General features: G+C 36.0%; 3 protein-coding genes and 2 pseudogenes across 3 annotated transcripts; 2 read left to right on the top strand and 3 right to left on the bottom strand.

Annotated features, from left to right (window-relative positions):
• Positions 1-1,535: 1,535 nt before the first annotated feature.
• LOC106674844 (interferon a3-like) lies at positions 1,536-2,534 on the bottom strand. The gene is made up of 5 exons (XM_023152698.2): positions 2,403-2,534; positions 2,220-2,303; positions 1,907-2,076; positions 1,745-1,814; positions 1,536-1,634 (listed from the first exon to the last, which is right to left on the bottom strand). Exons 1-5 carry the CDS (start codon positions 2,532-2,534, stop codon positions 1,536-1,538), a joined length of 555 nt encoding a protein of 184 aa, XP_023008466.2.
• Positions 2,535-8,688: 6,154 nt separating this feature from the next.
• Positions 8,689-13,884, bottom strand: LOC112435266 (interferon a3-like; annotated as a pseudogene).
• Positions 13,885-14,997: 1,113 nt separating this feature from the next.
• LOC101478048 (interferon a3-like) lies at positions 14,998-16,001 on the top strand. Its single transcript, XM_004556815.2, has 5 exons — positions 14,998-15,129; positions 15,234-15,317; positions 15,466-15,615; positions 15,709-15,792; positions 15,903-16,001. Exons 1-5 carry the CDS (start codon positions 14,998-15,000, stop codon positions 15,999-16,001), a joined length of 549 nt encoding a protein of 182 aa, XP_004556872.2.
• Positions 16,002-18,159: 2,158 nt separating this feature from the next.
• Positions 18,160-19,295, bottom strand: LOC101477763 (interferon a3-like; annotated as a pseudogene).
• Positions 19,296-23,675: 4,380 nt separating this feature from the next.
• On the top strand, positions 23,676-24,773 carry LOC101477485 (interferon a3-like). The gene is made up of 5 exons (XM_004556814.1): positions 23,676-23,807; positions 23,921-24,004; positions 24,251-24,400; positions 24,494-24,589; positions 24,675-24,773. The coding sequence occupies exons 1-5, from the start codon at positions 23,676-23,678 to the stop codon at positions 24,771-24,773; spliced, it is 561 nt and encodes a 186-aa protein (XP_004556871.1).
• The last annotated feature ends 77 nt before the right edge of the window (positions 24,774-24,850 follow it).

The raw sequence follows: 24,850 nt of genomic DNA, 5'->3' as shown, positions 1-24,850 counted from the left end.
GCGGCCCTGGTGGAATCCATCACCCACCGGAAACCAGTCTGACTTATTGCTCATTGCTGGCTATGCGGACCAAGCTCCTGAAATGGTTGTATGAGAATTGAGTGGTCCATAGCAATGGGCCAAACAGCCCATACTCCTGAAGTACCTTCCACAAGACACTCTGACGGACATGGTCGAGTGCCTTCTCCGGGTCCACAAAGCCCATGTAGACTGGTTGGACAAACTCCCATGCACCCTCAAGTATCCTCAAGAGGATAAAGAGCTGGTCCAGTGTTCCACCATCAGGATGTAAACTGCATTGTCCAAGGTTCGACTAACTGCCACCTCAGAGGTACCACCCCTGATCTGGTAAATGGACTGATTCTTATATAGCACTTTTCTACTCTCCCGGGGTACTCAAAGCGCTCTATACAACATGCCTCATTCACCCATTCACACCCACTCATACAAGCACTTCAAGTGCAACCTAAACTACATTCACACACATTCATACTCCGATGAATGCAACTTGCCCAAGGCATCCAGACTGGGGAAGCCAAGGATCGAACCACCAACCTTCCGATCAGTAGCTGATCTGTTCTACCACCTGAGCCTCAGCCACCCCACACAAAGTAAAAGTTAGACTGATGCAGTACATGAGCACAATGCCTATACAAATATACCTATATCATGCATAAAAGAACTGAAAAATGGTACATACTTCTTCAATTCTAAGTTTTTCCATATTCGAGCATTAAAAATAAATAAAAGAATAAATAAATAATTTGGTCATTTTCAGGTTGTAAAATAATTTAAGTGGAAGCTTAGACGACAGTATTTATAATTATTTAACAAAAAGTAAACTTCACAGCACCACATCTGAAATTAAGTATTTTAGCACAGATACAAGAGGACTTGTTTTGCAGCCATAAGACGTGAACAACTTGTAGTCCCTGAGGAGACCATGAACTCCTCTCTATGTCAAAATATTCCAAATGTGAGGCCATCAGTTAAAATTTGGCCCAAACTGGATCAATGTAAAACAGAAAGGCTGGAAAAACATTACCCACGTTTTTTTTTATTTCATCATGAAATAACTGTCTTAATCGTGTCAATTTATTGATTAAGTGACAGAAGAGTTACATCTTATATTATGGGCTTTCCTTTTAACCCATTAAAGAACACTTTCATTCCACTTTCGTGAACTTCCAAGCACTGTGGAGTTTTGTTTTTCATTTTTTAGTTTAATTGCAATCGAAATCTGGTTAAAGGAACTTACAAGTTCACCATTTTGATATTAAAAAGTAATATAAACAATAAATTCACTTTGTAAGAAGATAGATTCTTTTATTTGGCAAAATATATTTTACAAAATTTTCATTTTGCTCATTATAAAGATAAAAAAATATTCCTAAATCTTCATCAGCATAGAAAAACAATCAAAACAAAAATATACAAATAACCAAGTAACTAAATAAATAAATAAATAAATAAAATAAATAGACAAGCAATTAAATGAACACAGCCGTCATTACAGACATGACAAGAGACAGGTTTTATTGGGCCGTGTGCAGAGATGAAGCCAGCTGTTCTGCTCTCATTAGATGGGCTTTGGCTTCTTTCCTGATCACCTCCCAGGCTTCAGCACTGTGACCCTACAGAAATACCAATATTAATATTCTTATTGTTATTGAAACAAGTTATTATATCTATTTACTTTAAGGTTGATCTAAAACCCAAATTAATGAGAATGATGTGATCTTACCATTTCCTTTAGGATATGATGTGAGAGTCTCTTAAAGTACATGTGCAGCTTTGTGGTTTTCTTCTTGTGACTGTGGCTCCCAATCTAATTTAATTACAAGCAAAATGACAATTAAGAATATGTCATGTCATGTAAAGTATCATATTCGAATGTAATAAAAACCTAACTGAAAGTGAACTTACACAGGAGTGAAGCTCTTCAGCCTGTTTGTTGACAATATTGAGCAAGTTCCTCACTGTGCTGTCCTCCCATGATGCAGAGCTGTGATCCTCCTCAAACAGGGCAGCCACCTCCTCCAGAATCTGAACTGTGAAAGCCAGTTTATCCTCAGCCTGGAAGAAGAAGAAGATCAAATACAGACCACTTTAGAAATGCTTCAATAATAATAAGAGTGGATTTAAAAGACAAAATTAATCTGTCCTAAGGGAAAATTATGTTTTTTTCTATAAATAGGCAAAAGCTGAGGTTCACTTACTGATGATTTGGACACCTGGTGGTACAGGTGATTAGGGAAGGCCACAGTGACCTCCACTTCAGTGGTGTTAGTGGAGTTTTTAGCCTGAAACACATTGAATGTTTTAGTCATCAGATGCTCAAGTGAAATAATTCTTTCACGAAAAATAACAAATTAACTAATATTAAAGCATTAAACACTCACCATGGTATCAATTAGATTCAGAGTTTCTTCGTTGTGCTGTCTGAATTTATGATCCATCCATCTGCAGCTTAGCGAGGAGCTTTCAGTGGACAGAGCGAGAAACAGGCAAGCAAAGAGAATCCTGTTCATCATTTTTTAAAGGTATAAACTTCCTTTGTATGAAGCAAACTCTCGGATGTCTGATGGAGCAGACCTGCAGCGCTGCATTTATAGCAGAGCGAACATATTTCATTTTCCATACCTGGGAAACCCGCAGGTGAGCGGGTTGAGGCCTCAACGTACAACAGGCTGTAATGTCGGAAATCTCAGATTAGAATTTGTATCCAAATCAAAGAAAATATTCCACAGTGGAGGATAGGCAGCGTTTTTAAACAAGCTAAGGTATCACCCTCGTTAATTTAGTAATTTACGTCACTACGAGTTACCTGCCAAACATAAATACATGAACTTAAATACGTGAAACACAAAACAAGAAACACATCTCACAGCTGATTTTTTCCCCATTAGGCTACCTCTACATGTTTCTGAAATAGTTAAGTTGTGATATGAAAAAAATTACGTCTTCCTTGAATATTTATCTCGATTTTAGCGCCAGTTTACACCCCGAAAATAAAAATAATTAAATACAATGAGATTTCATTAACGGCCACCTTACTTAAATCTGTGTAATTTATAATAAAAGCTGGTACTGCACATTTCATCAATTTGCATTACTTGTTTGTTTTTTTTTTTTCCTTTTTTCGGCATCTTTTTTCACACAGCACACAATGTTTTCGGTTTGAACAACGAACAATGTATTTTTTTCACAGTTGGAATTACTCAGTTGCTTCTTTTACCTAACGCTCCAGGTCTATTGCACAGTGTCCATGTGTGCTATAAAAGGGAAGTTCTTACTTTCAGAAACTGAAAGTGGCTTGATGACTGTGCGGAATGTGTCGTAACGCGAACCGATGAGTGACATTTCGCCTTGTTTTATCTTGAACCTGTGGCTTCCCTGTGTGAACCAGGTAACCTACGGAAAACTGCTTCACGTCTTAATCGGAAGATTAGCCCATGTTTTCATCTCAATTGAGAAATAATGAATAAAGACACTACTATTGTATAGGCAGACACGAGATCAGTAACCCTGACTGAAACCCACAATTTCAATTTTCAAAATTTTCTGGACCGGTACAGGACAAATACGGCCTAGCTTGAATTGTGACCACTATAAAAAAGCATAAAAACTCTCATTTTGAAGACCCTGAGTAATTTATCGCCTGTAGATTTGATTAAGCAATTCACTGTATATTGGAATGAACAACACTAATACCCCAGTGCAGGTGGTTCTGATGTCATGCAAATGTGAGCATATATTCACTGGTACATATATTAACGAATTAATAAAATATTAGCATTTGTGAATTTTGTAGCTCATTTTTAAACACTTAAGTAACCCTTAAGAAGAGTAACTCTTCTTTATCTGACGGACTTATTGCACCAATATGCCAGATCACACTCGTCTAGATCACTGGAGCAGATCTCGAAATTTCAGGTTAGGTCTATTTACCGTTTCCACTACATTATGATCCTATATTACTTAAAGCGTCGTTTTTAGTTTCTTTAATTAACTCATTTTTTATTCCTTTTATTATATACTGATTTAAAATAAAGTCGATCTAAACTTCTGCTTGTGTGGTCACGTTAACCTGTGTCAGTTTGTGTGCTAAGCAATGATGAGAAATTAGTTTGTGAGTTCGAGAATTGCATTCGAAATCCAGTTAATCCTGCAACCTGGAAGAACAATCACAGACTACCTAACAGATACTTTTACACCACTGCTCAGGAAATTTTTAAAAGGAAAGGTCAATGTATTTATTACATCCAGTGATTTTGTTTAAAAGAAGAAGAAGAAGAAGAAGAAGAAGAAGAAGAAGAAGAAGAAGAAGAAGAAGAAGAAGAAGAAGAAGAAGAAGAAGAGAAGTAGGTTTAGAAGTAAAAGCTGGGGACGCCTGACGGTACAGATGATTGGGGAAGGGTATATTTTCCTCCACTTCAGTGGTGTTGGTTCAGTTATCCTGCATTAAACTCATCAAGTGTTTAAAGCATCAAACACAATATTGAAATATTTAAACTAAACAAAAATCCAACTTATTAGATGGCATTGAGTAGCTTTAGTAGCTTTTTATTATAAATTCAAAGTTTCAGATTTTATCACTGGAATAGCTTGTGTTTTGGTATAAAAAAAAAATATAATGTGTTACAACAATATCATTCCAACTTTATTACATTTAGACTATTATACAATTAAAATGATTTGTTAGCTGCTGAATTTGGGTATTGTGCATTTACACATGAATTATTTCCACAGATTGTTAATGGTTTGGTTTGGTTAATTGTTTTCTTATTCCTGGGTACTTTTCCACTAGGGCACAACCCTTTACTGTACGCTGACCTATGTGATTTTTTTTATGATTACTCAGTTGCTTGTGTGGAAAACTAATACTTCATAAATAAATGAAACTGCACAGTATCCACACGAGACATAAAAAGGAAGCGATAAAAAGTGGCTTTGTGGTTCTGCAACTGTTGCCATTCAGCATTCATTCAAAGGAACCGGCCAGTGATATTTCACCTTCTTTTACCTAGAATATGTGAAACTTGTGGCAACATGGGAAGATTAACATCCCTTGAGACTTTACAAAATTACAAAATAAAAGGCATGGTGAGGAAGAGAGCCAGAGAATAATAACACAGCTGTGTTTGAAGAAAGAAATGCATTTCAAGAAACTCGCAGATGATGATCTGAAGAAAAAAAATCTACATTATTCTAATTCTTACAAGAAGGATTTTTTCATTTAGCTTATAATTTTGTAATATATTCTTCTTTTTTTTCATTTACAAGCTGCTTGGATAAGTGATTCTTTTTTTCCTCTGTGTGGGCTAACAGATATACATAATTATAAATATGTATTAAACTTAACAGTTGATATAATTATTTAATACTTAATATTTAAGCTTTCTGAAGGGTTATTAAATATTAAACTTTGGTTCTTCTTTGTTTTTTTGTTTCTAAAGTACGTTGTGTGTAATTTTTTATTTATTATAATTATTCATTAAATTATGTCTGGTCAAGACTGTAATAATCCAACAGCAAACATGCTGGAAAACGTGAAAAAAAAAACTTGAGAACCAAGTGACTTCAAGAACCAGTAAATGCCATCAGACATTTTCTGTAGGCTCTTATCAAAGCTGCACAAAAAGGGGAAAATTTTGACCTGCTTTGACCTTTTAATCAATAGAACCTTTTCTTTCTGTTTGCCCTTTGGTTGCTTTTAACTTCTTTCATGATTTCCCACTGTGATGTTTCAGCAACTTTGCGGCCGTTTCCAGCTTTTTGTTTTTCTATAGAGCAGTAAAAGACATGATCATAGCATGGTTCACACAAGTCTGTTCTGACAACAACTCCAAGAGGCTTTTGAAAAAGTCTTTAGCAAAACTGAAACGTAAAACACAACAATAGTAAAACAGTCACCATGGTATCAAGTAGAATTAGAGTTTCTTCATTGTTCTGTCTGAATTTATGATCCATCCATCTGCAGCTTAGCGAGCAGCCTTCAGTGGACAGAGCGAGAAACAGGCAAGCAAAGAGAATCCTGCTGATCGCTTTTTCAGAAGCTATAAACTGCTTTTGTATGAAGCAAACCCTCAGGTGTCCTAGTGTTCTGATGGAGCAGATTGTTAAATGTTGGCTTTAAATCTATAATTACACAAAAGAACGGAGAACATGGTAAAATATCAGAATGATAAAAAAGAAACATATGTACCTGAAGATCTAGAAAAGACCAAAAAAAAGCATGACAAAAAATACAACTCATAACTGACTATTTTGTTAGCTGGATAAAAGAAATAAAGTGTTTATATGGTGACTTTACATCAAACAAATTAAAACAATCAAATCAAAAACAATTATTGACTGCTTGATTTAATATTACAGAACATTTGTAGTATTGGGCATTTATATATTTATTATTAAATTTCATTTATTTCAGTATTATTATTTTTTTGGCATGGCTTTATAGGAATTCTTTCCATACTCTGTGGGGGTACAGGTGATTTGATATGTACAATAAGCAATGTGGTATTTTCCTATTGTTCAAATCACCAACTTAATTACCAGGCGTGTAAAATAGAAAAACCTGGAGGTCTAAAAGCATAGTATCCATAGAGCCATAAACAGGAAGTTTCTGTATGAAGAAACTGAAAGTGAGTTAGTGACTGAGTAACTGCACTGTCACGATCATTCATAGGAATCGATCAGTGATATTTGCCTCTCTAGGATGTAGTTTTAGAAGTAGGTAAGCCAAAGAAGGGGATTCTCCTTCACATTTTAATGGGAAGATTTGGGAAGATTGCTGCAAAAGGAAGCAAAAAGGTGTTGCCGTTATTTATAATGAGTAGAAAAAAATGTCTAAAACATGGTGAGTGTTTAGTGTAGAAATATCTATTTGATCATTCACCAAGACAGATCTGCTCTTTTAATACAGAAACTACAAAAATAGTTGGACCCGGACCTGACTACACAGTTCACTCTTTTAACAGTTTTATTTGGTTGCTGGTTATTACGACACTCAGTTGCAGCTTTTCAGCTACAACCCCACACACACCACAACAACCTCAGGTGCCAGCACGTTTTTTCCGGGGCAGGCGTGATGAGCTCCAATGTGTGTCAGCCTCCCCTGCAGCCGCGCCACAAACCACACCCAGCCACAGCTATTTTAATACAGATTTTATGAATGCTGTGCAACATTTAACCAAATTTTTTTTATTTATGTTGAAGGTTTAATGCCTTTGAAGATCCTCTGCAATCATGCAGACAAACTGTTGAAATGCAATAGTTTAGATATTTCAAGCTGTTTGTCATCGCTTTCATAAATTGAAGGCTTATTAAATATTAACCATAACTTTGACTTTTTTACATGAAAAAAAATACATTTTTATGTTGTTGTTTTTCTGATATATATTGTGTAACCTTATATTGAATTATGTCTGGTTGAAAATCTAATAATTCAGTGACAAATGGGATTGAAAAAGTGAATAATTGCATGAATGAAGTAACTTCAAGAACCAACTTTAGTAGTAGCAAACTCCATCAGACATTCGGTGTAGCTTCTTAATAGAAATGCGGAATAATGAGCCTTTCATGACTTCCTTCTGTGATGTTTGCAAGGACAGCAGCAACAGTACACTTGGGCCTTTAGAAATGCCTTTATGCTAAAGATGTGGCTGTGAATATTGTCTGCTTAACTGGAAAACCTCACTCCAAGATGTTTTTGGAAAGGTCATTAGCAATGAATTGTAAGTGATTGAGCCACATTTTCTCATATTGCAAGTAGTTCAAGGCTTTTCTTTTTTACACTTGCTTTCCAGCAACCAATAGCAATAATTCCATAAAACAAAACAAAAAAAGACAACTTTTGAAAACAATAAGAAGAACAGATTTGATTTGAACCTTGAATTTGAATTCTAATTTAAAGGGGGGGAAAAGGGCAGCATGGTTCTGTAGTTATTCATAATGCCTATTGACTGGACCAACAAAATCCAAAGCAGATGTGTTGACTCACAACAATGATGGCCAATTTGAATCCACTGGCCAGCTATGGTCCTTCTGAGTAAGGTTTGGTGTTCTTCCCATGCTTGTGATTTCATCTTACAGTAAAGGAATGCATGGGTTAGGTTTCATTTTATTATCATCATCATCACCATAAAATTAATTAAAAATATACCCAAAAGGTAGAGTATATAGTGAACCTCTTGAAATTGAGGTACACAACAGGTGTGAGGGGCTAACAAAGCAAAATAACCATCAGTGCCAATAGAAAAGGATCAGTCAGTCAGAGAAGACTGAAACCAGTGTGAAGCTACAAAGAAACTGCTCTAGACTAGAAGTAAGACTCTCAGGTTCCTCTCTTCCTTACAAAGGACACTTACCTATATAAATTAAAAACACATTTTTAATTCTTTTGTGTTATTTTGTTTTCCAAGAATCAAAATAATGAAAACATTTAATTGGAAATAAGAGTTATTTTTTATTGAATTCCAGACAAAACATTTATAGAAAATGTTAGTTTCAGTTGGTCATATTTGAAAATAGATACAAATCCAATCAACTAATACATAAAATCAATGGATAAATAAATAAATAAATAAAGGCAATAAATTTTACATTCTTTATGTGACAGAGATTTTAGTTGGCAGTGTGCAGAGATGAAGCCAGCGGTTCTGCTCTTAATAGATGGGCTAATGATCACCTCCTGATCACCTCCCATGGTTCTGCACTGTGACCCTACAGACACAACAACATTATCACTATTAAAACATGCCAGAGGTGTTTAATTAAAGAATTGGTCAAAACATTAAAGACGTACCTTCTTCTTTAGGACATCATCTGAAAGTCTTTTGAAATACAGCTGTGAGTTCTTCTTCTTGTGACTGTGGCTCCCAATCTAAATAAGGAAAAATGGTCATTTAAATATATGTTTTAGCCATGTAAGCAGTATAATTGATCTCAGTTATCTCAGTAGTGGTGTTACTGAAAGTGAACTTAAACAGGAGTGAAGCTCTTCGGCCTGTTTGTTGACAATATTGAGAAAGTTCCTCACTGTGCTGTCCTCCCATGATGCAGAGCTGTTATCCTCCTCAAACAGGGCAGCCACCTCCTCCAGAACCTGAACTGTGAAAGCCAGTTTATCCTCAGCCTGGAAGGAGAGCAATCACAGATTATGTATTCACATGACTGTCTCTGAAAATAAATAAATACGTTGATTAATTAATTAAGTCAAAGCTGAGGTTCACTTACTGATGATATGGACACCTGGCGGTACAGGTGATTAGGGAAGACCAGTGACCTCCACTTCAGTGGTGTTAGTGTAGTTATTAGCCTGCATCACATACAGAGACATATCATGTTTGAGTTAACAGGCACTACGTTTAAATAACTAAATTACAGTCAGTACACTTTTAAATATTTAGACTGAATATTAAAAGATGTGCACTCACCATGGTATCAAGTAGATTCAGAGTCTCTTCGTTGTGCTGTCTGAATTTATGATCCATCCATTTGCAGCTCAACGAGGAGCCTGCAGTGAACAAAGCGAGAAACAGGCAAGCAAAGGAAATATCCACATCATCATTTTTTCAAAAGGTATTAATTGCTTTTGCATGAAGCAAGAGCTTCCTCTTGTTCTGATGGAGAATACCTGAAATGCCGCGTTTATAGCTTTCCATTTCCATTTTTTTCCAACCCCCCCCCCCCCCCCCCCAAAAAAAACCCCTCTTGATTCTTTTGCTTTGATGTAGTTACTTATCTAAGGTGGAAAGTTTGTTTGTTTGTTTGTTTGTTTGTTTGTTTGTTTGTTTGTTTGTTTGTTTGTTTGTTTGTTTGTTTGTTTGTTTGTTTGTTTGTTTGGTTTTTGCTTTGTTTTATTATTTGCTTCGAGCTGCATGCAAAAAGATATTTTGTGAAAAGGGTTGGCGTAATAAGCAAATGCTTCAGCCAATACCTTTTGATTAGCCTTGTCTCATGCTTTCTTGCTTTGTGGTAGATCTTTGTTCTGTTTTCACTGAGATATTTGAATGCTAATCAATAAAAATCAAATCAAATCAAAATAACCTGCTGTGTGAATCCCGAAGGTGAATGACGGCTTTCACTATGCAGAGAACATTACGGATTTTAATTTGTATCATAAGGAAATAAAATATCCCAAATGTTAGGACAAACAAAAATTTAAACACTGAGGATTAATTGCCATCATTATAATGGTTACAGGCAATCGACATGTGTAACTGAATACCTAAAAAAAAAAAAAAAAATCACAATTAAAACTCACAACTGATGGTGTAATTTGAGTTATTTGATGTTCGATATTGAAAACGTGTATTACTGGGCTGAGTTTCCAGCACAAAGCTCAGAAGATAATTTCTGACAAATTAGATACCTTAAATGAGTGCTAAATTACAAACACCAAGCAATGCACACATATAGGTTTTTTTCTTGGAAGACGAAGAATAAGACTCTAAACAAAGACGCATTCCTTTATAATGTAAACCAGGGGTGCCCAATCCCGGTCCTCGAGAGCTACCGTCCTGCAGCTTTTAGATGCATCCTTGTTCCCACACACCCGAATCAAATGAATGGCTTGTTATCAGGCCTTTGCCAAACACGATGGCATGCTGAAGAGGTAATCAAACCATTTGATTCAGCTGTGTTGGAGTAGGGATGCATCTAAAAGCTGCAGGATAGTAGCTCTCGAGGACCGGGATTGGGCAGCCCTGATGTAAACTTTGAACAATGCGCAAGTTTTGTTTCCATTTCAGGGTTAAAATCTGCTCAGATTTTCCCATTATAATGTAAAGGTGAACTCCTAGGTTACCTACTCATCACTCTAAATCCTCAGAAGGTGAAATATCAAAGGTCGATTCTTAAGAATGATAGCAACAGTGCACGCGCACATTCACTAACTTTCAGTTTCTTTATGTTTGAACTTCCCATTTCTGGCACAACAGATACCTACTGTGCAATTAGACCTGCAGCTTTACGTATTGGGTGATTTTCCGTTTAAGTAATTAAATCGCTCATTTGGACAGTAGAAAAATACCGCGTTGGTCAGTGTGCAGATCGAAAACGTTGCTTGTACGCAGAGAATTCCTGGGAAAACAAGACCATCACTGACAATCACAGAAATAAATTAGTATGAAAGAAATTAAGTAAATATATAAATGGGCAATAGCACAAATATCCTGCCTTAGATAGAATTAAATCAAGTAGCCAAAAATTTCAAAAATTCCATGGCTGGTTCCCTTGGTAAGACTGTCCCATGTAGCTATGTCGGTAATAATTTTAATAAACGTGAGCACAAGACAGGACAACACTTGACAATAAGTAGAAACATTAACTTGTTTATTCTTTGATATGCATTTTTTATCAACCATATTGTGTCACTTTGTATGTCTCTCACAATTTCCCGTCGTCACCCCCTCCCCTCTGCTGTGCCCCTACGCTGTTCTGTTTTTGGTGTACCACTCATATATTTTTCGTGGCCCCCATACGGCCACCTCTAAAAAAAAAAAAAAAATTCTGGCCGTGCACCTGCTTCAGTTATATGTGAACACTGGCATCCTCGAAAGAGTGACCTTTGTCCTTTAGACCTTTGTCCAGTGGAGGTTGCCAATGTTCACATTTTGGAATGTAGATGGTTTGAAAGAGGAGTAAAAGAGGGCATCTATGTCCACTGTGAGTGACCATCTTTGAACAGAGGCGGTGGTTTACGACACCAACTGTCTGCCATCTATAATCCAGTTTTGAGATCCCTTCCCAGACGCCTTAACGCTCACTCACATCCTGGGCCATTTGACCTTAGGAAATCACATGATAGGGTGGGGCTAGGTTTTACAATGAGCTCCCCTGAAACCTTGGCTGATTGTGACCTACACCCGTTTTCACACCTTGGCTCATGTGATTAGGTAGTGGATCATTAGGGGGTCCTTTTTTCCCTTTTGGGGGGTAAACTCCCACAGGGTTTAAATCTGGGACTCTCCACCAATTGACCCTAGAACTGAAGAAGCTTCTTGGATGAGAGGTGAAACGTCTTCAAGCAACTTAAAGAAGTCCAGACGCTTTTCTTTCCAAGTTTTTTAGACCTTATGATTTATGTTTACTTAGAATTAATATTTAGGTATTAAGTATTCCAGAATATGTTAATAATAACTACGATCATATTGTTGTGTCTGTAGGGTCACAGTGCTGAAACCTTGGAGGTGATCAGGAATGAAACCAAAGGCCATCTAGTAAGAGCAGACAAGCTGGTTTCATCTCTGCACAGTGCCAACTAAAATCTGTCTGTTATCATGTCTGTGACATGAACGCTGTTTTAATTTATTCGATTCTCTATTTATATCTATAGTTATTATTTTTTTTTTTTAAATTGTTTGTGTATGTATGTATTATTGCTATGTTGATTTTTGATTTATTAATGCTGATCAACATATTCATTTTTCTTTTAATTTATACTGAGCAAATATTTTTATGATATTCTTTCTATATTCTAAACACACGCTGCCAGCATCTAGAAGCGTCTTGGGATATCAGTGTTGCTCATTCCAATATACTATGTCAATACATAGTCAAGTCTACAAGTAATAAATGATTTACTCAAGGTCTTTAAATAGGAGTTTTTATGCTCGTTTGCAGTTCAGTTTCAACATTTTTACTCTTAATGCCAACTACTGTAAACCCGAAAAAGCTGATGAACTTAAAAGTCGAAGCTTATCATCTTATCAGAACTTTAATATTTTGATTACACTTGTACCTGTTCGTTACAGTAAAACTAACATGTTTAATATTTAAACACTGAACTGCTTCGCACTCCGTCCAAGCACTTTGCTCTCCAATGTTGTCTTTCTATTGTTTTGTATATAATCCTCTAGTTTGTATAATGTAATAAGGTCATCCACTGTTATTTGTGCATGCAACTGCATTTTAGACTTTTGACTGTGAGTCCCTCAAATGGTAAAAGGAAGTGACTCCAGCCTGGCAACAATAATTAAAGTTAAGATTAAATTCTGTCAGCTTAGCTAATCTATGCAGGTTTATCAAAAATGCAGACAGTGTTGAAGCTGACAGTATTCTGCATCTTGATGTGACTTGCTGCAGGTAGCCAGGATGGATCGGAGATGGTAAAAATGGCATAAAAATTGTTTTTATATCAGGACAGATGACAGAAAGAGGCAGTTTGACTTAAAAGAGACATTTGTATAATTTCATTTTTGTATTTAAAGTTTGCAAGGCGATACAAGACACTTCAGTGCCTTGTTTTTGGAGAATTTTCCGAGGTCCATTTGATGCACTTAAGTGTGCACCTGTTTATAAAAGCTCCAAAACGAAAGTCTTTAAACCTGCATCCCTCTGCAGCAGGGGGCTTTTCTTGCCACACACCTACCATTCTGTATCCAGGTTTATTGAAGTGATTTTATCTGACAGAAATTTGCATTTAAATATGAAAAAAGAGAAGCAAATTAAAAAGGGCAGCGTGGTGGTGTTGTGGTTATTGTTACTGAGTCACAGCAAAAAGGCTGGGGGCTTTCTGTGTTGGGTTTTTCTGTTCTTCCAATGCTTGAGGTTTCCTTCCACAAAGAAATGCATTCTTTAGGCTGACTGCCAATTATTGGCTATAGTTGTGAATGCATGTGTTAATGGTTGTCTGCCCTGTGATAGATTTGCTACCTATACCCTGTCTGTGGCTCTATGAGAGCTCATGTAGGCCCCAGTAAAGAGACTGAGAAACAGACAAACAAAGAAAATCCTGTTTATGAATTTTTGAAAATGTATAAATTGCCTTTATATAAGTAAACTGAACGTCTCCTAGTGATTTAATAAAATGATCTAAAAATATTTAGAATTTGCTAAAAAAAAAAAAAACCATTGATAAAGATTATTTTACATCATTATAATGGCTTCAAGCAGGAACACAGGTAACCAAATACCTTAAAAAAGCATGACGACAAACACAACTCATGCATGATGGCATAATTTGAATTGTTTAAACTCTCACATGTATTATTGGGAAATTAGCTGCCAATACAAAGCTAAAAAGATTATTTCTGTAAAATTAGATACAGTCAATTACAACACCAAGCAGTGATGACGTATAGGGTTTTGGCTTGGAAGAATAAAAATCTAAAAAAAAGTCGCATTCCTTCATAGTTTAAACAGTGATTTAAAAAAAAAAATCAGGATTCAAATCTGCTCAGGTTGCCACATTAAAATGTAAGGGTGAATCCTCTTCTCCAGGTTACCTGCTTCTCACTCTAAATTCCCAGAAGGTTAAATATTACTCAGAATGCGCGACATAGCGCAGGCGCTGGGTCACGAAATCACTTTCAGTTTCTTTATACAGGAACTTTGTGGCACTGTGGATATGGTGCAATTAGATCTACAGCTTCACGTACTGCGTAATTAACAGTTTTACGTGTTTAGGTAGTTAATTAGATAATTCGAAAATGAAGAAAATCCGCATTACTACCGAAAACATCGTGTCTGTATGGAAAGAATTCCTTGGGGAAAAAAATCATTACATAAAAGTCAATGAAATAATTTATTATTAAATAAACAGAGTAAATATTAAATAAATAGAGTAAAATATAAATGAGCTTAAATGCTTAATATATTTTGTGTTAAATATATGTAAGTCAAGTATCCAACAATAAGTTTAAAAATTTGATTTGTTACATGTTAGGTCTCGATATAAACAGAGAGAAGGTAAAGCATTTCAGTGATTATAAATAAAATGCATTTCTTAACAGTAGGCGTTATAACTAAATTAATAGTAATTATAAGTAAATGAATCTTTATTAATAGTTTAGGATGTTTGAAATGTATAAATTACAATATAAATACAAATTCTGAAATGTGTCACTTACCTGCATGATGTAATGAAAGCCACAGGTGTTTTCCTTTTTCCGTTTTTTCTGCTATAAATCCGGCGTTACTGGTCTACATCAGAACATCAGGAGACATTTGAGTTTGCTTCATACAAGAGCAGTTAATACCTTTTGGAAAATGATCAGCAGGGTTTTCTTTGCTTGCCTGTTTCTCGGTCTGGTCACTGCAGGCTCCTCGTTGAGCTGCAGATGGATGGATCATAAATTCAAACAGCACAACGAAGAGACTCTGAATCTACTTGATACCATGGTGAGTGCACGTCTTTTAATATTTATGCTAAAAAAAAATTTAAATGTGCGTAAATTTAGTGCCTGTTTACTGAAACACTCCATGTGCTTCTGTGTGTGATGCAGGCTAATAATTCCACTAACATCACTGAAGTGGAGGTCACCGTGGCCTTCCCTAATCACCTGTACCACCAGGTGTCCAAATCATCAGTAAGTAAATCTCTGTTTTTCTGATTTAATCCCGTAATATCCCAGACAACTCTTTAAAGTAAGCCAACTTCAGTTTTAACTTAGAAACGTAATTTTCTTTTCAGAGACAGTCCTGTGAGTAAATTATATTTGATTACTCTCCTGCTAGGCTGAGGATAAACTGGCTTTCACAGTTCAGATTCTGGAGGAGGTGGCTGCCCTGTTTGAGGAGGATCACAGCGCTGCATCATGGGAGGACAGCACAGTGAGGAACTTTCTCAATATTGTCAACAAACAGGCTGAAGAGCTTCACTCCTGTGTAAGTTCACTTTCAGTTAGGTTTTTATTACATTCAAATACTTTATATGACATGACATATTCTTAATTGTCGTTTTGCTTGTAATTAAATTAGATTGGGAGCCACAGTCACAAGAAGAAAACCACAAAGCTGCACATGTACTTTAAGAGACTCTCACATCATATCCTAAAGGAAATGGTAAGATCACATCATTCTCATTAATTTGGGGTTTAGATCATCCTTAAGATAAATAGATATAATAACTTGTTTCAATAACAATAAGAATATTAATATTGGTATTTCTGTAGGGTCACAGTGCTGAAGCCTGGGAGGTGATCAGGAAAGAAGCCAAAGCCCATCTAATGAGAGCAGAACAGCTGGCTTCATCTCTGCACACTGCCAACTAAAATCTGTCTGTTACAGGAAGGATTTATTAATTTAGTCATTTTTTAACTTATTTATCTACTAATTTATTTACTGATTTTTACATTGCTTGTATAAGTGAATATTTCTAAGTGTTAAACAGCATGTCTTTATTTATTTGTGAATTTACTTTAAATTAAACAGAACATTTTCTGTATAATTTTATATGTTGAAATCAATAAATATTTCCCATTTAAAAAAGAAAGTGGACATGTTTTTTTTCCTGCAAAACGAAGTAAACAGATGTTGCATTTTCACAGATGATGCTTTTTAATAGGTAGAATCAAATATCAGAAACCTGCCGAGCCAAAGAAAAATCTCTTTGATCGTTCACAAAGACAGATCTGCACGTATAACATAGAAATTACAAAAACAGATTAGTCTATTTTTTCCCTCTCACTTTATCATAAGATTGATATCATAAGATATCACAACATTTAGCTAAAGGGGACGAAAAAAAACCTGATTCAAATTTCTTCATACACTATGCTGCTGACATTGTGCAGTGTCACTGTGATGGATTACTGAAAACTACAAATGAAAACATTAATAAAAATCATTAAACAAGATAAGCAAGTTTCAAAGCAAAGCACGTATAATCCAAGAATCTTTTGGAGAAGTCATTATAACTACTACTACTTATAATGTTTTGTTTCATTTTAAAAATATCAGCTGTTGGAGTCTTTCTAAAGAACCAGAGTTTATGTTCTCAGTAGACCTGGAGTATAGTAAACTATGCTTTGTTTACATTTCTTGATTCTTAAGAAGAAAAGAAAATGTTATTTGCACCAAATCATTTTTGCCCTTTCCACTTTTTGAAGCCAGCTTTCCTCTGATTGGATACTCAGCCTTCTACATAAATCTCCTATCTGTCTTGCTGAAATGACCATATTAAATATATCCCATCTCACTGACATCATATATAGCCAAGACAGGTGAAAAACCTAAGATGCATGTTTGTTTCAAAGTACATACTCTGACAATACCTGAAACTTTGGACATATTTAATAAGCCATCGACCATTGCAATAGTAAATTTATATATAAATGCAGAACTAAGAAAAGCACGATAGTTCAATTTAAACGAGGGCATAATGGGAAGGATACAACTTTAAGAACAAATTTGAAATGTCTAATTAAACAGAAGACTCAAATAAAACAGAACAGTGCTGTGATGTGTTTAGTTTTGTTGACTGCAGTGACACAGTCACAGGTTTTAATCCGTAGTCACAGGGGTCCTTTATTGTTGTGGGGTTTGGATGCTCTTTCTGTTCTTGTGGCATCTTCCCACAGAACAGACAAGTATACATGGGTTAAGTCAACAGGCGATTCAAAGTTGGTCGTATTGTGAGTGTCATTGTGCGACCTGTTCAGAGTACGTCCCTCCTTTAGCCTTATGAGAGCTGACATAGGCTCCATGATGGATTGATGAATGTTGTACAAGGATGAGCCTATTACATAAGGGAGGCATTGAAGCAAGGTCTGTGACACCTCTGGCAGGAGAGAAGGATTAATCAATAAACTTTCATTTAAAATGGCAAAGTGTAGAGAGACAGAGAGACCTGAGATTTAACATAAGATTAACTTTGTAAAGAAATGACAGACAAATAATTGTCAGCTTTCATTATCTACTGATCATCATCATAAAATTCATTAAAATATAACCAAGAGGTAAATCTGAACACTACAGGTGTGAGGGGCTAACAACGCAAAATGACCATCAGTGTTAATAGAAACAGATCAGTCAGTTAGAGAAGACTTAAACCAGTGTGAAGCATTTATAGCTACAAATAAACTGCTCCAGACTAAAGGTAAGGCTTTCATGCTCCTGTTTACTGAACCTTACTGAACTGACCAAACCGCTTATTTGTAATAATTACAAACAAGTTTAAATTTCTTATTTTTCTGTTTCTTATTTTGTTTCCTATGAATCAAAAGATTGACAATATCCATTTGCAATAAGTGTTCTTTTTATTACGTCAAGACAAAAAAAGTTATAGAAAATATTAGATTTAGTTTGTAAGCACTGAAAATACTGATGCAGTCAACCGATAAATAGAAGTCAATAGATAGATAAATAAATAAATACAAAAAGTAACAGGCAAGCAGATAAATGAATACATTTTCATGTAACAGACAGATTTTAGTTGGCAGTGTGCAGAGATGAAGCCAGCTGTTCTGCTCTCATTAGATGGGCTTTGGTTTCCTTCCTGATCACCTCCCAGGCTTCAGCGCTGTGATCCTACAGACACAACAACATTAACATTAGTAAAATATGCCAGAGGTGTTTAATTAAAGAATTGGTTTTAAAAAAATAATAAAGACCTACCTTTTTCTTTAGGACATCATCTGAAAGTCTTTTGAAATACATTTTTGTCCTGAAATACAGCTGTGAGTTCTTCTTCTTGTGACTGTGGCTCCCAATCTAATTTAATTACAAGCAAAATGACAATTAAGAATATGTCATGTCATGTAAAGTATCATATTCGAATGTAATAAAAACCTAACTGAAAGTGAACTTACACAGGAGTGAAGCTCTTCAGCCTGTTTGCTGACAATATTGAGCAAGTTCCTCACTGTGCTGTCCTCCCATGATGCAGAGCTGTGATCCTCCTCAAACAGGGCAGCCACCTCCTCCAGAATCTGAACTGTGAAAGCCAGTTTATCCTCAGCCTGGAAGAAGAAGAACAGATTACCATAATTCCCTCCTCTATTAGAGAGACATTCAGTAGCCAGAAATATATTGTTTGGCTCACATAAATTACCAATATAATATTTACATAACATTGTAGATTATTGATACTATGGGCTAACGTTTAAAGAAAAACACATAGAAATATGCGCCATGTGGCCCATTTGGACTGTTTTATGTATAAGGAGATATTGTTCTGTGCTCTCATTGTGAACTAAGAGATAATTAGTTTATAAATAAACGCTAAGATTAACTTACTGATGCTTTGGACGCTTGGCGGTACAGATGATTAGGGAAAGCCAGAGTGACCTCCCCTTCAGCATCTTCAGTGGTGTTGGTGGAGTTATAAACCTGTATAACAACCAGAAACACACAGCTTGTGTGTTAAAATAATCAAACATCAAGTTCAAACCACTAAATGTTGTTACAGTTTTCTTAAAAAGAGCGCACTCACCATGGTATCAAGTAGATTCAGAGTTTCTTCGTTGTGCTGTCTGAATTTTTTGATCCATCCATTTGCAGCTCAGCGAGGAGCCTGCAGTGACCAGACCGAGAAACAGGCAAGCAAAGAGAATCCTGCTCATCATCATTTTCAAAACGTATTAACTGCTCTTGTATGAAGCAAACTCGGATGTCTCCTGGTGTTCTGATGGAGCAGACCTGTAACGCCGCATTTATGGTAGAGCAACATATTTCGTTTTCTACCTGCGGGACCTGAACGTAAACTGTGGCTTTCACCGCAGCATTCAGGTAGAGTCGAACATATTTAATTAGATCCCAAATCGTGTGAAACAATCACTGGGGTACAAAAAGTAAGAATATCGGCTCAAGTAGGAAGAAGTTATATAATAAAATAAAAGGGCTCCTGGTAAAACAGCAGCCTACAAACACCGGCCATAACACGGAGCAAGTGAAAACAGACACAGCTCACGACCGATGCGGCAATTTGAAATGTTTGATCTTTGATATTTGATATTGAAAACTATAAATGGTAATAATGACTATTGGGATTTTAGCTGCTAATACAAGTAGGTTGCAAACACCAAGCCATGATCACCCATCATTGCCTATAAGATTTATTTTTTTTATTTATTTAAATATTATTTTTGGCAGAGGAACAATAAAAGTCTAAGCGAAGACACCCTCTCTTATCAGTCTTAGGCTGAATATAATATTGCATGACTTTCGTTTTTCTACTAGGATGAAAGTCCACTCTAATCTTCCTAATAAAAATGTGAAGGACAATCCCCTTCTCCAGGTTATCTGGTTCACACGCTGATAAAACAAGGCGAAATATCACTGACCGATTCGTAAGAATGAGCGTCACAGCTCAGGCGCCCAGTCACCAGGACGCTTTCACTTTCTCGACACAGTTTCTTCCCTTTTACGGCACACTGGATACTGAACAAGCAGATCTGCAGTTTTACGTATTGCATAAAGGGTTATTATTCAAACAGGCGCAATTAGGTAATTTGAACAACAGAAAAAAAAAAAAAACAGGCCGAAAACACTGTGCCTACATGGAAAGAACAACTGGGGAAACAAAACCATGACAAATATCCGTGGAAATGAAATAAATTAAGTAACTATATAATTGTGAAATACCAGAGATACATACATATATATTATTTTAAAATAATAATAATAATTATATATATATATCTTATATAAATCTAAATGAAAATGAAATGTTATGTCTGTTCTGTATTCTTTAAAATGTTCATTGAGCAAAATTAGATATTTTTGCATTATTTTATAGCATAAAAGGATCACCTCCTCTTGGAATCAGAAAGGTATTTATTGCTGTTATTATTATTTCTAAAATTAAAATTGAGGAAGAATGTAGTTATCTATTTTAATTTGAGTCAGTTTATGTATTAAGTACAGTTATACCTCACAGACACAAAGTACAGTATAGTGAAATTTAGACTTGATTTCAAATTAAGCAACAAACAATAAACACGATCAATCATTTTAATGCGGTATAATACTGTGTGAGGCCCGTTCTTCCTTTTCAGCAGGGGGCGCAAGAGTGCTTGATCTGTCTATCTAACTATCTTACTGTCTATCTGCATGGTCACGTACATAAACACATTCTTAAACTGAAAAATGTGACAAAAGAAACAGTTAGACCTTTTCCTTAACAAAACAGCATAATCATACCTTAGTAATAGTTTAAAATTCAATCCAACTTTTTGCAACAAAGCACTTTAAAATACCCACCACAGGACCAAAGTGCTGTGCAGTAATTCAGTTAAGAACAATACAATAAAACAAAACAGAGAAAATAAAACACATAATACATAAAAATGAAAACAGCCTTATATTTAAAAAACAAGATAAAACATCATAGAATCAACTAAAACAAAAAACCGAGGTGTCAAAGGCCATGAGATGGGTTTTCAGAAGTGATTTAAACACAGGCAGAGAATAGGCCTGTCTAATCTCTAAAGGCAGATCGTTTCACAGTTTTGGAGCTGCTACAGCAAAAGCACGATCTGATGATGCGTGCTTCATTCACCTGTTCACTTTTGTTGCTGGAGATTTTAATTCCTTAGGTTGGATATCAATATTTCTGAATACTAGTAAACAGTAAATAAAGCCTTAACACGAATAGTATAGTGCAAAAATATTGTCCCCAATAGGTAAAATAAGGTAAGGTAAGATGATTTATAGTGGAGAAGAAGTAAAAATAATAAAAATGTACTTAAAGTACACGTACATTAAAACAGTACTCCAGTAAAGTATTTGAGTTCAACTTCTTCTTTTGGCAGCTGACTTTAAGCGGGCCAAGTTCAACACCTACTTCCATCCGAGTAACCAATGTAGTATGAAATTGTTCTGATTCGCACAAAGATTTAGCAGCAAATCATGTTATATTCCCTTCATGAAGCAACTCTCCCCATTTATACCCACATATTGAGTTCGCTGGCGTGTACACCTTTGGATTATTTTCCTTGATGCCACTAATTTACCCTATGGCATTCGTGGAGGGCAAGTCATATTTCAGTCGGGGTCAGTACCGCCTCATCCCCCTTCTTCTGGACTCACCTCTCACCACACATTCAAACGATGTGAATTAACGTGACGATAATTCAGCACCAAACACTTGTATCAGTGCCAGCATATGAGGAGGGTCGTAATGTGATTGATACTGATGTTAATGCCAGAGGAGGTTTATGTATCTGTAGTTACTGAGACAGCGAAGCGTTGAAGACTTGTGCGCACTTTGCGCCTGACCATTTGGCAACCCCGTAACTTTACGCGCTCTTCCCCTTCATTTCAAGTTACAATAATACCACTTACGGATGATTGTGGAATAGGAGGAAATACATTTTACAAATACACTTGTTGCATCGGGGATATCATATTATAATTCAGTACCGCGCTGCGTTGGAATTTTTAGTGATTAGACATGCACTAATAATTTGTTTCACATGTCTTGTCCTTTGGCAAAACAGACAAATGCAATAAAACAAAAAGTTGTAAAACAAGTTAGACCAAAATAAGGGAAGAAGAATATAACAAAAGCATTAGCAAAAGCACATATTGGCACATTTTTGATTTATATAAGGCTGAAAATATGCTCTAATTTCCCCACTGATCGTGAAGGACAATCCCCTTCACCTGGTTCCCACGGTGAAGCAGATATTCTCGATAAAACAAGGTGAAATTTCGCTGACTGGTTCGTATGAATGAGCGTCACTGTAGGCCAAAGAGTCACGAAGCCACTTTTTTTTTCTCCGTGTAAGAACTTCCCTTTTATGGCACAATCACAACTAGAAGTAACTGTGAAATGTGACTCCATTCAAAAGCTTTAATATACACTTACAACCACCACACTGGAGAGAGTGCGTAAATGTAAACATTTTTTGTTTGTTTGTTTGTTTTTTAATCATCATGAATTGCGGAAATTTCATCCATGCAACGTGCATTTAAGTAAGGACATATAAGTAAAATGTTTAGGCTTTAAAAACATTTATATGTATACTCACAGTAAAATACCTATAACACTAACGTTTCTATACTTTTTAAATGTTTTTCTTTTACACTTTACTATTCTATATTTGTGCATTTATGGGGATATTTTGCACATTGTGGATTATACTGTTAGTATTTCATTATCCATATTGTTATGGATATTATGCTTGAGCAGACGGGGGTGAAGGCCAAACTGGAGAAAGATAGAAGAAAACGGAGGAATATAAGAAGAAAACAACAGAAAAAGAGAGAAAAGAAGGGGGTAGGAGGAAAAGTCGACGATAAAGCAAACAGACATGCTGGATCACAAACAAATATACGACTTTGCAGTGTGTGTTCTTGTACGTTCAGATATCTTTGTAAGGACAGAAAATTAGCATGCTGCTATACTTGTGGGGACCAACAGTCACTTGTAGGGACAAAGTGCCCGTCCCCACCAGTTTGAAGGCATTTTTGAGGTTTAAAATGTGGTTTTAGTGTCAGGGTTGCAATTAGGTTATGGCTAAGTTTAGGCTAAGGGTTGCAGTTAAGCATTCATTTTTGTTTGTTAGGGTTAGGGTAAGCAGCTGGGGAAAGCATTATGTCACAATCAGGTGTCCTCACTAAAATATGAAAACCAGTGTGTGTCTGTGAGTGTGAGTGTCTGTGTATGCACTTTTGTCATGAAAGACACTTGAAAATGACCTGGTCAAGTGCTCCTCTTTAGAAAGCAAATATATGTGTCACAACAAAGCAGACCATTATTCTGCTTTATACAACAGCTGAACCGGACAAAAAAATTAATGTGGGATTTTTTTGCTCCCATAGAAACCAAGTCTGAAATGTGTGACATCAGAACCCACCTTTGTTGAGGTGAAAGCCACAGAGGTGAATATGGAAAATGAAACAGGTGTGCTCTGCTATAAGTGCTGCTGGGCATGTCAGCTCCATCAGCACAGGAGATATCTGAGTCTGCTTCATACAACGACAATTGTCATCCTTAAAAAATGATCAGCAGGATTCTCTTTGCTTGCCTGTTTCTTGGTCTGTTCACTGCAGGCTCCTCGCTGAGCTGCAAATGGATGGATCATAAATTCAAACAGCACAACGAAGAGACTCTGAATCTACTTGAAACCATGGTGAGTGTGTTTCTTTTAATAGGCTTAAAATTTTGTCAAATTTTTATTAAATTAAATTATTCAGACTTAGTGTCTGCACTTCAACTCTAAGTCTGGTTCTGTGTGTGATCCAGGGTAACAACTCAACTAACACCACTGAGGTGGAGGACACCGTGGCCTTCCCTAATCATCTGTACCACCAGGCATCAAAAGCATCAGTAAGTCAACCTCAGCTTTTCTCATTGTATCGCATAAAATCCCAGACTAATTTCTCCTTAAAGTAAAATAATGTAAAGGTTTTCAAATTTTACCATGGGTATGACATACAATCAAAAACTAAAATTCATAACCGTCATAACTTTAAGTTCCTATTATGCAAACCCAGGTCTGAGTGTTCTGATATTTGTTCTCATTTTTCAAGTTTTTTGAATTACAAAAACCTATGATTCTTCTTCTTCTTCCAGGCTGAGGATAAACTGGCTTTCACAGTTCAGGTTCTGGAGGAGGTGGCTGCCCTGTTTGAGGAGGATCACAGCTCTGCATCATGGGAGGACAGCACAGTGAGGAACTTGCTCAATATTGTCAACAAACAGGCTGAAGAGCTTCACACCTGTGTAAGTTCACTTTCAGTAACACCACTATTGAGATAACTGAGATCAATTATACTGCTAAAACATATATTTAAATGACTATTTTTCCTGATTTAGATTGGGAGCCACAGTCACAAGAAGAAGAACTCACAGCTGTATTTCAAGACAAAAATGTATTTCAAAAGACTTTCAGATGATATCCTAAAGAAAAAGGTAGGTCTTTATTTATTTTTTAACCAATTCTTTTATTAAACACCTCTGGAATATTTTACTAATGATAATATTGTTGTGTCTGTAGGGTCACAGTGCTGAAGCCTGGGAGGTGATCAGGAAGGAAACCAAAGCCCATCTCATGAGAGCAGAACAGCTGGTTTCATCTCTGCACACTGCCAACTAAAACATGTCTGTTACAGGAAGGATGTGTTAATTTATTTGCTTCTTTTTATTTATTTATCTATTTACTTATTAATTTAC

Source organism: Maylandia zebra, linkage group LG8 (assembly GCF_041146795.1).
Source record: "Maylandia zebra isolate NMK-2024a linkage group LG8, Mzebra_GT3a, whole genome shotgun sequence".
NCBI lineage: Eukaryota > Metazoa > Chordata > Actinopteri > Cichliformes > Cichlidae > Maylandia > Maylandia zebra.
The sequence above is the reverse complement of the archived record's forward strand: the minus strand, read 5'-3'. Positions and strand labels throughout refer to the sequence as shown.

What these genes read in the sequence shown, in the direction of transcription:
- LOC101477485 (XM_004556814.1), top strand. Translation starts at nt 23,676, where the DNA reads ATGATCAGCAGGATTCTCTTTGCTTGCCTGTTTCTTGGTCTGTTCACT. An exon ending in ACCAGGCATCAAAAGCATCA is followed by an intron (nt 24,005 to 24,250) that starts GTAAGTCAACCT and finishes TTCTTCTTCCAG; the next exon opens with GCTGAGGATAAACTGGCTTT. An exon ending in CTGAAGAGCTTCACACCTGT is followed by an intron (nt 24,401 to 24,493) that starts GTAAGTTCACTT and finishes TTCCTGATTTAG; the next exon opens with ATTGGGAGCCACAGTCACAA.
- LOC101478048 (XM_004556815.2), top strand. Translation starts at nt 14,998, where the DNA reads ATGATCAGCAGGGTTTTCTTTGCTTGCCTGTTTCTCGGTCTGGTCACT. An exon ending in TGAATCTACTTGATACCATG is followed by an intron (nt 15,130 to 15,233) that starts GTGAGTGCACGT and finishes TGTGTGATGCAG; the next exon opens with GCTAATAATTCCACTAACAT. An exon ending in ACCAGGTGTCCAAATCATCA is followed by an intron (nt 15,318 to 15,465) that starts GTAAGTAAATCT and finishes CTCTCCTGCTAG; the next exon opens with GCTGAGGATAAACTGGCTTT.
- LOC106674844 (XM_023152698.2), bottom strand. Translation starts at nt 2,534, where the DNA reads ATGATGAACAGGATTCTCTTTGCTTGCCTGTTTCTCGCTCTGTCCACT. An exon ending in TGAATCTAATTGATACCATG is followed by an intron (nt 2,304 to 2,402) that starts GTGAGTGTTTAA and finishes AATGTGTTTCAG; the next exon opens with GCTAAAAACTCCACTAACAC. An exon ending in ATCATATCCTAAAGGAAATG is followed by an intron (nt 1,635 to 1,744) that starts GTAAGATCACAT and finishes GTATTTCTGTAG; the next exon opens with GGTCACAGTGCTGAAGCCTG.